Genomic DNA, 12,757 nt, shown 5'->3' with positions numbered 1-12,757 from the left:
AGGTGAGCAGGGAGAAGTTTCTGCTGGATACCACACTGTTATTGCCCTAATAATTCAGTACTATTTTGAAATCTTTTTTGCTGGAATGATGGTGGATTGCAAATGGCTTGGTTTGGCCCCTCTGCTGCACCTTGCCTAACCCCCAACTTCCTCAGGTGTTACCAAAGGACTTCACATGGAACTTTTCACTGGGAAAAACAGTGCCCCGTTTCATTTCTGCACAACTAAAGTAAGAGGAATAAAACCTTCTCTCTTTAAAGGAATGCAGTCGAAATAAATGCATCTTTGTCTTCTGACTTGTGTTAATACCGCACCCCGGAGAATTTGGATCTTCAGAATATTAAAGTCTCCCTGACTTATTGCCTCTTTAAGGAGCATGTTGGTTTTGTGTTTGCTCTGAGCTCCACGTGTTACTGAAGCTAACGGGGACCTTTTTCATTTCTGGTGGCAGAGAGTTGCTGCCTTTGGGGCCCTAACCCTATTAAGGAAAATGTAAATGTATATATCTCAAATTCCCACCAGTTTTGGAAATGAACAGCACACTTCCCTGCGCTGCCTTCCTTGCAATCACATGAAGATTTCCACTCTCACCTTGCTAATAATGCCAAAAAATAAAGCTTGTCTGTTTCTGGCCTAGTAGAATCCCTATCACATGGAAATGCTTTATTTTTAGAGAAGAAAAGATAAGCTGTGAGTGGAAGCTGTGACTGTCACACAATGGACAGGTCTGGCCTGTGCTGCTCACTGTTTCTCAAATCCCTCCTCTGCCTACTGCATAGCCCAAATTTTACTTCTTCACTCTCTTTTCTGCTTGTCACCAGTGCTGGGATCCTTTCCAGATGAGCAGATAGATTTGCAGGTGTGAAATTCCCCTTATTCCTCCCTCTGATTTTTCCTTATGGCGTCATATCTGCTTTTCTCCCCAGGCAACTCTCCCACCACCCAGGATAAAAAAATTTGAATACACAAAAATAGACATGCAAAGAATAAGTGCTCCCATGGCCTTTGAAGAGATGGACACACCAGACCGGGGGACACAGTTCCTGATGTGTGGTGCCAGCCTCTTGCAGGGCTGCCTCTGTCAAGAGACAGGGGAGCCCCATCAGTGTCCCTGATGATGGTATTGTCCCACATTTACCCAAAACTCTCCATGCCCAGATCTGTGGAGGACACAGACAACCTGTCCTGTCCTGGCAGCCATTGTTGGGGAAATGGCTCAGCACTCATGTTTTAAATGTTATTCCTTCCTGGAGAAATCATATGGGGCAAGCCCCTGCCTTCTTCAGTGGTGACTGTGGCCATTGAGTACCCAGCACCCACCCCGAGGGCCCTGCAGACATGTTGGGACACAGGGTGCTGGGGTCACCTCCAGGACCTGCTCCCTCCTATTTGGCAGGATTTCACCCATCAGCACACTCCAAGCTGCTAACATCTCACTAAACAAACACACACTTACTAGAAAGCTACAGCCCATCCCTGCCCAAAACTGAGCAACCTTAACCTCAGGCTGATCTAACATGAGTTGATGCTCTGTGATTCATCTGTCTGCATCACATCTTTTCCTGTGACATAATCTAAGGAGATGGATCTCCTTGTAGTACCTGTGTTGTATTAATCAGACTGCATCTGATCATTAAATCCATGTTTCTGTTGGCTTAACTCACATTAAATAGTCATAGCAAGCATCCTGAGCTCTGCAGGGAAAAGAAAATCCAAAAGCACTCACGTGATATTTCTGAGCACTGTGAAAATAAAAACAAGTCTAGCAAAACCACAACTATTACAGAGCTGGGCTTATTTAGACTGTGGAAGTTTAATTATAAAAATTGCATTCTAATTGATTACTGCTGGAATAATTACAGCAACACCTTTACAAGAAATGGCGACCATCATATGTTTGTCAACAAAGAAGCTTCCTTTAAATTCAACACACAGTAATTGTTTAATTAAACCAAATTTAGATCCTCATTTGAGAACATTCAACTGCTTGCCTATTCCTTCCTATCTCTGAGAGGTAATTTAAGAGATAAAAAGCAATTTCTATAAATACTCTATCTATATATGTAAGTATCCAAGGAAAAGAAGAAAAAGAAAGGCTTCATTTCATAGCTGATCTGGATGTAAGCTTGCTGCTATTGATAAGAACATAAGCATGGAGTGAGTGATCACTCCAAATCCCTCTCTAATTGGTGCTTGGAGGCCTTCATAAAATATGAACAGAATCCAAACTACATGTTCATTTTCTAATTTGCAGAACAGATTCAACTGTTGATATTCCAGCAGCACCCACAGCATATAGTCGGTATGAGGACCCCACAGTAACTGTATCTGTGCATGCAGCGAAGGAGAGGGATCAATTCATTCTTTTCAGCCTCTTTACAAGTTTTCCTGCAGCCACAAAATCCCGTTGCTATCCTGTGCAGACCCTTGTGTTTCAGGTGTGCAGCTCCTGAATTCCCCTTGTCAGCAGCCCACCACCCAAGCACACAAAATCTGGTGGCTGCCTCAGCAAAGCTGCAGGGCTCAGTGATGAACAGGGGTTATTTTAGTCACTGGTCATCCCTGCAAAGTGGCCTGAGTTTTGCAGGGACAGATTTACCAAGCTGGTGACTCACCTTGTGTGAGCCCCGCTCCCAGGGCACAGCTCCCAGGCCAGGCTGTTGCTGAGCCATCCTCTTCCCAGGACAGCCAGAGCAGCTTCCATGTCTGCCTGATGCTGCCAGGCTCACCTGGAGACCTCAGCCAAAGGCTGAAAGCAGGAGTCTCTGCACCACAAATTAAATAAAGCTATGGAGCTGTGGCTGAAACAACTCATAATCCCTGAGGAGCTGGGCTCTGCACAGGACGGGGATGTGCATTACACTGTGCACAACTGGAGGCTGAGATGAAGAATAGGAGAAAACTATTCCCAGCACAGGTTGTCTCAAGCAAGAAACCTCTCATCCCTCTTCTGTCAACAGGACACAGTGCTCCCATCCACTGTGGACCTTCCAGGGACAGGAATTTGCAGATCTCTCTTAAGCTGCAAAGCTCGTGTGCCCTCACATCTGGCACAGAGCACCCCTCTTCCCACCCCTCTCCACTCTGACCTGCAGCATCAACTCTGCTGTCCTGGGTCTCCCCTGAGTGCAGTCAGACACGGCAAAACACAGAGTGGCAGAGTTTGCTAGAGACTGTGTGGAGGCCATAAAGCTCTTTTCCAAACATGGCTGGAGACAGAACCTCTGAACATGTCTTCAAAGCTGATCAGAATGGTTTTGCTCTGCTATGTCACCAGGTAAATATTTCAGCTACACCACACCATCATTTTACCCTTTACAGTCACCTGGCACTGCTGTCTAATTCTGCTGAAGGAAGGACCCTCAATTCACCCTCCTCCCCTAAACAATTTCCTTGGCCTTTGAAGAAATAGCACAAAATTATAAGGCCTCCTAACCTTTAGTTAAGAGCCCTCAGAGTGGCAGGTGTGTACTTTCATATGGGTAAGCCCCATCAGGCACCCAGCTGCAACCACGGAGCGTGTTCATTACCAGCTATTCTGTGAGACGGAATGAATTCAGGAAGATATTTCAGTTATTGAAATGTGCCCATGTCTCAGTGATGCAACAACATTAACATCAACCCCGCACATGAAACAGGAAGTCACCACACGTTGTATCTACAACCTCTTCTTGCTTTCTTAATGATTATGGTTTGCTTAAAATCATCGTCTCCTGACATGTAGCACACAGGGATCACAGGACCCGCACAGAGGTGTTCACAACCACTGCCTAATGATAAAAAGCCCACATCTGAAAACACCAGAAATGTGAAAGTTATTGCAGGGCTGTCACAGTGACAGCCCAGAGACTACAGCAGCCTCTGGGTACTCTGCAGATCTCTCCCTCAGATGGGTGTCATCGTTACCAATTCACGACCGTCACGGCACGTCATTAACAGCGCTGTCACCTGGGCATGGAGCTCACTTCACCCATTGTCACACCACAGCTCACTTCACCCACTGTCACACCACAGCTCGCTCATCCCCCCCAGCGAGCAGCTCCGTGTCAGGCAGAGGTGACCAGGGTCACAGCCGATGCCGAAATACATTTTGCACACGATTTCTTCAGCCAGGCTGCTGTCGTTGTGCTGCACTTCATCCCGCCACTTCATCGCCACCCCACAAGCTGCCCAACAAGGGTGTTGCTTCTGCTGTCACCACTGATTCTTAATATCTGTTCTGTATTTTGAATGATGCTGCTTCAGGCACTTGCCATAAGGACTACATTTAGCACACGAGGCTGGCTCCCAGCACGAAGCAGGATTTGCAGTGGAGCTGGGACCTACGAGTCTTGCTCAGATGTCCTCTTGGAGACCCAGATAGGTGAAGCATCAGGTTCACAGGGTCCAAACACCCTTGGACTTAACTGTCACAGAAACAGATAATGCCAAGGAAATGCTGTGTTCTCTATCTCCATGGGAACAAAACCTGGTACTTTTAACTGGTAGCACGGCCAGTCTTTTCCCAGAAGATAAGGACCACTGTGTGGGCAGGGCTTTTATTCTCTCTAAATAAACAGATCTTTCTGCTGATATCTAGTCTTGGCAACCAGGCAAGGAATTAGCTGGAAGATGAAGAATGAGCTAATTTCTGACAAAAGTTTCACTTCAGCTCTAGAGTACTAAAATCAGGTCTCCTAATGGCCTGTTTTCTTTAGGTTGGGGTTTTTTTTCACCCCTAGGGTACATGGAATAACACCTTCTTTTGTGCTTACAAAACAAATGCTGCCTTCCATAGTCTGGAGGAACTTAGGAAGTTTTTAATTATAAGAAAAGCAAAACGAGGACAAGTGAAGTTGGACTGTGCAGAGTGCTCTGCTGGTCTGATCTAGGACAATGTGCCCTACATAGAGCTCAAATATAACATCCTTTGGGAGGCTGCCTTGCTTCCATTCAGCTTTCGGGAGACCACCCCTGCCCCCACAGTACTAATGACAGATTTCTGAAGCATAACTGGTGTCATGGTCTTGCCATCGAAGCTGTAAACAAAACCATTAGTGGCAGGCATGGAATGGGAAGGAAAGCCATGTGCAGATGGAGAATTTATTTGAGTGATATTCTTGCAGTGTCTGCTTTCTTCCTGCTATCAGCTCTGAAATAGCTCATCCCCAGCCACAGTCAGCAACTCTACCCCAGGTGGGTGATGTTTTCCCTTGATAGATACAAGGTCTGGCTTTTTTATTCTATTTGTCTGGTTTTCCTGCCAAGAAAGTGCCATTGGATTGAGCTGAAATAGTTGCTCTACCTTGATGGAAACCTTGTTGTTGGCAAATAGAGGGATATTAAGGAAAATAGAAAATCTTTAGATATGCCATTAGATACTGCAAAGAAAGTGTGGCCAAATTGTTACTTCTCTCTCCTATACCATACTGGGCAGGAAATTCCTGAAATCTTGTATTTACAAACCCTCCAACAGAAAATATCACAACTTTCTTTCTTTTTCTTCAAAAAGCCTAATTAATTCTCCTCTGGTACATTCCTGGCTCTTTCTTCCAGGAGATCCCTTCTGTGCAATTCTGAGCAGAGAGAACAGTTTGTGTTCACCTCTATCCCACACAACCAAACCGCAGGGGGAATGTTTCAGTGACTCAAGAGGACACTACGGACGCGAGCCAACAACAATCCAACAGGCTCTACAAAGGGAACACTTCCTCCAGCCTCTCCTGACAGCCCCCAAACAGGCACACAGGCTCAGGGAGTGTCAGCAGCAGTGTCTGACACCAGGTCAAACCAAGGAACTCTTTGTGCATCACATCCCGCCGGCGCGAGCCCCTCGCCCACAGCACTGCACCCTGTGCTCCAAGGGAAGCAAAGGCTGCCACAGCAACCACAGGGCTGTGTTATGGGTTTGGTTTTCCTTTGGTTTCCTCCTGGTCTTGTTTTTTTGCTGCTAACCTTGGCTTTACCTATCAGGCTAGGCTTTTTTCCCAATTATATCGTATCATGAGGACAGTAGAGCCAGTGTGCTGTGCTTCATCAGGGTGCAGATACACCCTGAGATCAGTTCTGTGGTGCAAATTCATTCTTTAATACCTGTTTTTAGAGCCAATGAATTAATTTCTTGAAACTAGAACTCTCTTACCTCTCTGTCATTATCAGGCATGACCTTATTGTGGATTTGGACTCCACTTGCACCAAGCTGCTGGTTTCTGCTAGGTCTTTCTTAAATTACAAGGACAGATGGTTAAACTGGGGCTGAGGAAGAAGTTGTTCACACTAAACAGAGATTTCTGTGCTCTCTGTGGGTGGAAAGGGGTGTCTTTGTTGTATATCACAGCTATGGGAAATATGGGGATGAAACCTCAACATAATGAGTTGGGCAGAGGTTAGAGAAACAAAAAAATGAAATGTTGGGGGGTTTATATCACTTGGGATGCAGTGGAAGGGGAAACACAAGACATGCTGAATAACTGCAGCACTACCTCACCCCTACTCCTCAGCACAAACCAAAACAACTCAGAGACCCTTTGTCTGTATGTTTGGGGTTTTCTTGCCTGGACCCTAAAGGCGAGATGCACATTTGGAGCAAGAGGTCCCATATTTCAGACAGGAAACAAACCCAAGTCAGGAATAAAGCACCCAAAGTAAGGCAGAGCACGGTGGACGCTGGTACTTACAGGTGTATGTCATTTCAAAGCTGTCACTGATGTTCACAATGTCGATCTGGGGAAGGAGCTTAGGGGGTTCCGTGAGCTGAGACAACGCAAACCTAAAAGCCGCATGTTCCTGGGACTGCTGATTAGGAAATAACCCCCCTGGGAAGAAAAACAGAGCAATAAGAAGAAAGGTCTTAAGAACATTCGTATTAGAAACATCATCAGTCCAAAATATTCCTGCGAGCAGAGCCTACAGCTCCACAGCCCAGGGAGTGCCTCTCAACTCGGAAATCCTCCAGCACACAAGACCCAAGGGTTTTGTGCCCACTGCAGACAGGATAGGAGCAGAAAACCTTTCCAGTATGTGTGTTATGTAACCCTGGATCACATACAGGAGCCCTGATGCATCCCCAGGCCAAGCAGCCTGCAGGATAGGGATAATCCATGGGGTGTGGCTCAGCCTCCCCGTAACTTCAAGCACGAGGAATGGTAATGCTGTCAATATTACCTCAGTAAAGGAAGAATGAGAGCCTTCCTTCCTCCCCTCGCTTGTCATGAGGCTCAGTTTAAGCCCTGCTGACTAGGAGGAGAGGTTTGCTACAAGAGGGTTGCAGGGGTTCCCCCACACTGAGGGACTCTGGGGTGTGGGGCAGCCTGGCTGAGCCGGGCACAGCACTGGGTGAATGGGGACAGGGCTGTGAGAGCCACAGTGACACGGGACTGTGACCAAACGACTGCTGCTGCTGGAGGCTTGTTGCACAGGAAACACCTGAATTTAACAGGTGACAGTGGCCAAATTCAAACTGGGGAGGAAACTTAAAGCTTGACCCTCAAAGGAATCAATCAAAACAGAAGCACAGACAAGCGCAGAACCACAGAATGATACAAACAGGATAGGAACTGGGACCGGGCTGGACCAAAGCTCAGAGCATCTCTTCCCCCATGGATCTGGAAAAAAGTGCAGCAATAACCCAGCCCTAGGAAAAGTTTCCTGTTGCTCCCCCAGCAGGAACCTTGGCTTGCAGCAGATCCCTTCACAGCCTCCAGAAAGATGCTATTAAATTCGGCCTGTCTTGTAATCTATACGCATTTAAAGAGAGCGCTGCTACTGGCATTTCAGGAGGAGGGAAACAAAGCACTTAGCAACAAGGGAGAATTAAAATAAAGCTGCAGAAAGTATCGATGCCCAAGATGACTTGAGGAAGAAACAAATAGGCAAGGACCTGCCATCAACGTCACTTTGCACATCTTTAGTAGAGGGGGCATCTCCTTGTGTGAAAAGGGCTATTTGTGCACCAATATCCCCCCACCTCCCCCGTTCCTCCCACCCCACAGCCTAATCATGGATATCGGAGGAATCAGATGCTCGTAGCCAAGTTGTGTTTGTTGAAAGGCAAAAAATCTGGGATTTTGCACAAATTTGGGGTAAAGGGGAGACAGGAAGGGAGGGAGACAACGATGCAGCATCAAGAGCAATAAAAGCACTGATTGTGCAGCTGGACTCAGGCAGGAGTTGCCTGAACTTGGTGGACTAGCAATTGGTTGGCATTGTAAAGAGAGGGGAGGCGGGAAAGAAAACCGGCGTGCACGGGAAGGGAATCTGGGGCTAGGTTGCAAATGATCAGCAGTTAAGATCAATGGGAGAGTAATAATAAACCCAGGCAAGGAGGGAGAGGAGCACGGAGAAGTTACAGGAAGGGAGGAAGGAATCAAACAGGCACTGCTGGTGTGGAGGGGAAGCAAGTGGCATGAAATGGAAAGAGACTTCAATGCGAGATCTTCTTCCAATAGCTTTGCCCTTATTCTTTAGCAATAACAACAGACAGCGTCTGTTTGTTACCTCCCGTCCCAGTTACCTACAGATGAGAGCATCCTCACAAAAACGTATCAGGCAACCACCGATTTTGCAAATGCAGCAACACACAATGGCAACCCAGGCATTTCTCAGGGCAAGAAACAGATATTTTATTCATACTTCCTCCATTTCAGAGGCACTTTTCTCCCTCTGTGTTGAGGTGTGTGTGCGTGCAGGCATTTATTCCCAATCTTCCCCTCCCCCAAAGCCAAATTGATCCATCTCTGCTCCGGCAAAGCTGGTATCAACGCACACATCCAGCCCTCGCAATTCATCCCCTCGCTCTCGCCCTCACACACATACACACACATTTTGCCTTTGAAAGCACACAGACGGGTCCGTTTTCCCCCACCACCCCCCTCTCCATCCCTACCCCCTCGCCAGGGACCATCATCCCCAGCCCCGCACTCACCTATTTGGATATTGTTGGGGAAATTGGCCCCTAACACCGCCCCTAGGAAACCGGTGCAGAAGAAGGCAAAAATGTGCTGCATATTCCCTTTTGCATTGGCGAAAAAGAAGCCCAGTTCCAAGCATAGATTTGATTTTTCCCCCGCTCTGCTCTCTTTAGCTGCCTCCGCTGCGCCTCCGGGGTGCGCGTCTCCCTCGCTCCGAATCCAGCGCTGAGACTGCCGCTGAGCAGCGCCTGGCAGCAGGATTAACTGAGCCCCGAGAGAAAGAAAGAGAGCCCGCTCCTCATCCACATCCCTCCCCCGCCACACACAACACACACGCACACGCCAGGCGCTTCCACCCAGCTCCTTCCCCTGCTCCCAGCTGGAGCTCAACAGCTGGGCACCGCATCCCCCCCGACCCCGGCTCTTCGCCCGAGGTTCTGGCTCGGGGCTCTAAGGGCAATTCCCACCTACCCCTAAATTCCCAGCTTTCCCCCTCAACTTCTCTTTGGCAGGAGCTCAAAGGAACCTGTGAATCAGTAGGTGGCAAACTCCTCTAGAGAAAGGGCTGAAACTCATCTGCCTGTGATCCATCGCTTCCCAACCTGGGCTCTCACCCCTGGGTCCAGGAGTTGAGCCGATCGCTCCCCGGAGCCTGGCTCATTAGGATAACAAAGAGGGTCCTGCAAATGTGCCTTGGAAGGAAGGATTTCAGAGCAACAAACAAGAGATCCTGAAGGATTAAAAAAAGGAAACCCCTCATCACCTTTCTCATTGATTTTTCCTGCCCACTGTTAATGTATGAGGCTTTTCACCACTGCACTCGATGTGGAAGAATCTGTACTCACCAGTACCATCAGACAGGGAATTCTTCTGAAATTAGGGGGCTATCTTAGCCTGGATCATTTCAGAAGCTGTTTCATGGCAGTTCTAGCGAGGTTGGAGCTTATTGACCACAAGCAGCTTTGCTCAAAAACAAAAGGACGAGCAAAATAAAGGTGGAACCAACACAACCCAGCTCCTAGGCACACCTCGGGATTTGGAAATTTTTGCAGAAGAACTGTGGTGAACACAGAGACATAGCCACAGCCACCTCAGAAAGGAGAGAAAATTCACCCATTTCTCCCTAAGGTCCCAAACCAAACTTGAGGCCATCCACTCCAGAAACTGAAATCCCATGTCCAGGCCCAGAGATTCCGCCCTTGCTGTTTCCAGCCTTGATATGCACAAGGGGTCCATAGCAGAGACGAAACACAAAGAAAAAGGGGATGTTTGGGGCAGAATTAGAAAAGACTCAGATGCCCTGTGCCCTGGTTTGGTGTAGGGTCCCTTGCCCTGGTCCCCTCTCCCCATCTCCAACTGTGTGGTTAAACTGGAAGAACACCAAAGAGTGGTGACCAATGTTTAAAGGCCCAGAACTGCTCCTGCATAATGAACTGTTGGATAGATGAGCACACTGCAGAGTGGGATAACTGAAATGGGACTTGGCCAAGCCTGCAAGATCTGCAGCAGCACAGAAATGTTCCCAGTCGGCCGCAGGACACAGGTGTGACACAACTTTATGGTGCAGGGATAACACTACTCTTTATACCCTCAGGCCTTTGCTGAATCTCCGCAAATAAAGAGTTTGGGATCTTTAATATCTTCCTAGACAGTTTTATGGATTTCACCGTGACTTCTAGGATGACAAAATGCTTAAACACCCACATCAATGCCAGAGTTGGTGTGGGGTCTCGGAACTGTACTCTTTGCATCAGAGAGGAGTTGCACTGATGCCTGGAACTCAGTGGCTTCTTACAGGACAGTCTGTAGAGTTACAGTGCACAAAACAGAGCCCAGAAGATTTGCATGTTCCTCATGGCAAGCAATGAAACATCCTTCTAGGATGGATTCTTTTTTCTTTTTTTCCCCAAACCACCCTTTCCCAGGTGACCAGGCAATGACTCTTGGTGCCAGGTTCATTAAGAGAAATCATTCAGGCACTCGGGAATCAGATAAGGGCAGCCAAAGGATGTCTTGACCCTGTCACTTCCTGGGTGACCTTCAGCCCAAAGTCACATCCCAGTACAAAAAATTTCCCATCTGCTGTTGATAGGAACACCTTCACCAGACTCCCATTTCACTCCCTGTATAATTAAGCAATACTGATTTGAGGCTAAAATAACCTGCTGATTCGTTTTATGGGATCTTGCTTTCCATCCAAAATTTAATAGAAACAGCTGCATTTCTAATCTGAAGAAAGGCACTGAAGGATAACCAGTGCAACAGAAAGATGCCAGCACGTTTTCCAAACTCCCAAACAGCCTACCTGATAACAATAATAGTAGCCATAACAATAAAATATTATAATAGCTTGCAGAAAGCTTGCACAGTAGCATTAATTAATAATGCAGCTTTTGTCTATAAACCTCTCAAATTGCAGGTGGCTTAACAAGGGGAACCTCACCACAGTGTAACAAGATAAGTAGTAATAAGATCATTATTTTAAGAAGGTATTCATTTCCGTTTTCCCTGGAGATAACAACATTTTATTCGGCGTTTGTTAGCATAAGTATGTTCAGAATTAACTCTAGGTGCTCTGAAAGTTCTTTAAGTCAACCTGAAAGCAATATAACTTCTGAGCTTCTGGCTAAAAAACAAACTGAGTCTTGGGAAATAGATGAAACTCTTCAACTTCACAAGAATAGTCACAACAGAAAGACAGATCAATCCACCAGTCTTCTGGAAGAACACAACTGAATTATCTTGATTCCTGAAAAAACTGAAGGAGCTTTTTTCTCCTTTCAGATTTCAGGAAACAATGAAAATCATACAATACAGAATACAAGTACATTGCACAGCTCCATCTTAGTGAGGAGCAACTGAAAATATGAGGGATGGAGTTTTTTGAAGACCTGTATTTTGACTCCAACGTTTCTTAAGACATAGGTGGGACAGTTGGGTATCTGGTGGTCAACAGGGAACATCCAACATGATTTTGTGGGATTAATTCATACAAAGTGTGAAGAATTAGGTAAATACACATCTGAGAAAAAAAAAAAAAACAAATGAAAAAAGCACATCAAACTTAAGAAATGTTAAAAAGACATCTTGAGAGAGTGTAGCTGGTTCACTTTAGATCTTTGCCAGACACGAGAATAAGAAAATGGCTATGCCAGAGCTACTGCTGCCCTTGTGTTCTGTCTGCAGCTGACCTTGCTGTACTGGGCAAGAACCTTTGTCCTCACCCATTTCTGCTCCGAAGTTTTGCTTGGAGCCAGAGAATTTTGGCTCTGAGAAGGATGTCTGCTGCCTTCCTCGTTGCTCTGCTTTGCATGGCTCGCAGTTGTCCACCCGAGCAGCGTGGTCTGCCCTCGCTATCAGAGTTTTTGTTTCCAGGATGGCAAATCAGCGCTTGTTGCAGCAGATATATTTCTGTACCAGAAGCCTTGAAAAAAACAAAGGAGTCATTCACATGCAGAAGCCTCCAGCCTTGAAAAATGAGGAAATCAACAGAACTCGGCATCCGTCCGACCTCCCAGCGGAATTATTTCCCCCTGTGCCCACTGTGTTTTACATGATGCTCCTGAATGCCTTTAAAGAGGCTATTAAAACAACTATTTCCAAAATTCCTTTTATTTTCTATCTGGACAACCACTATAGGAGGCTTTTTATAAAGAGCAAAAATGTAATTATAGCGATTAATTTAAATAAACTCCAAACAATGCAGAGTCTCATATGGTTTTCACAGAGCCTTGGCATAAATGAATGCTGATGGAGTGACACCACATTTCTCTGCCTGCCTTGGTCACCTCGATTTTGCTATTTTGGATCATGTACTGCTCAAGGAATGATTGTAGCACAGGCTCTGAGAGGAGAGACTCTAGAAGTTG

The 12,757-nt window shown here is 46.5% G+C and overlaps 1 protein-coding gene across 3 annotated transcripts in view; it reads right to left on the bottom strand.

Annotated features, from left to right (window-relative positions):
- GRIA1 (glutamate ionotropic receptor AMPA type subunit 1) overlaps positions 1–9,191 on the bottom strand; it is a 120,562-nt gene extending 111,371 nt beyond the window's left edge. For 2 of the 3 annotated variants that reach the window (XM_008628938.2, XM_008628937.2), the window contains exons 1-2: positions 8,903–9,191; positions 6,657–6,794 (exon numbers count right to left, since the gene is read on the bottom strand). In XM_008628938.2, coding sequence (XP_008627160.1) covers positions 6,657–6,794; positions 8,903–8,984 — 220 coding nt within the window. In that variant the 5' untranslated portion in view covers positions 8,985–9,191. The remainder of the gene's footprint in view (positions 1–6,656; positions 6,795–8,902) is intronic. The other variant, XM_017728125.1, reaches the window with a different exon arrangement.
- Between the last annotated feature and the right edge of the window lie 3,566 nt (positions 9,192–12,757).

This window comes from Corvus brachyrhynchos, unplaced genomic scaffold, assembly GCF_000691975.1.
Source record: "Corvus brachyrhynchos isolate BGI_N302 unplaced genomic scaffold, ASM69197v1 scaffold21, whole genome shotgun sequence".
NCBI classification, from domain to species: domain Eukaryota; kingdom Metazoa; phylum Chordata; class Aves; order Passeriformes; family Corvidae; genus Corvus; species Corvus brachyrhynchos.
Note: the sequence above shows the minus strand (reverse complement) of the source record. Positions and strands in the feature narration are given on the sequence as shown.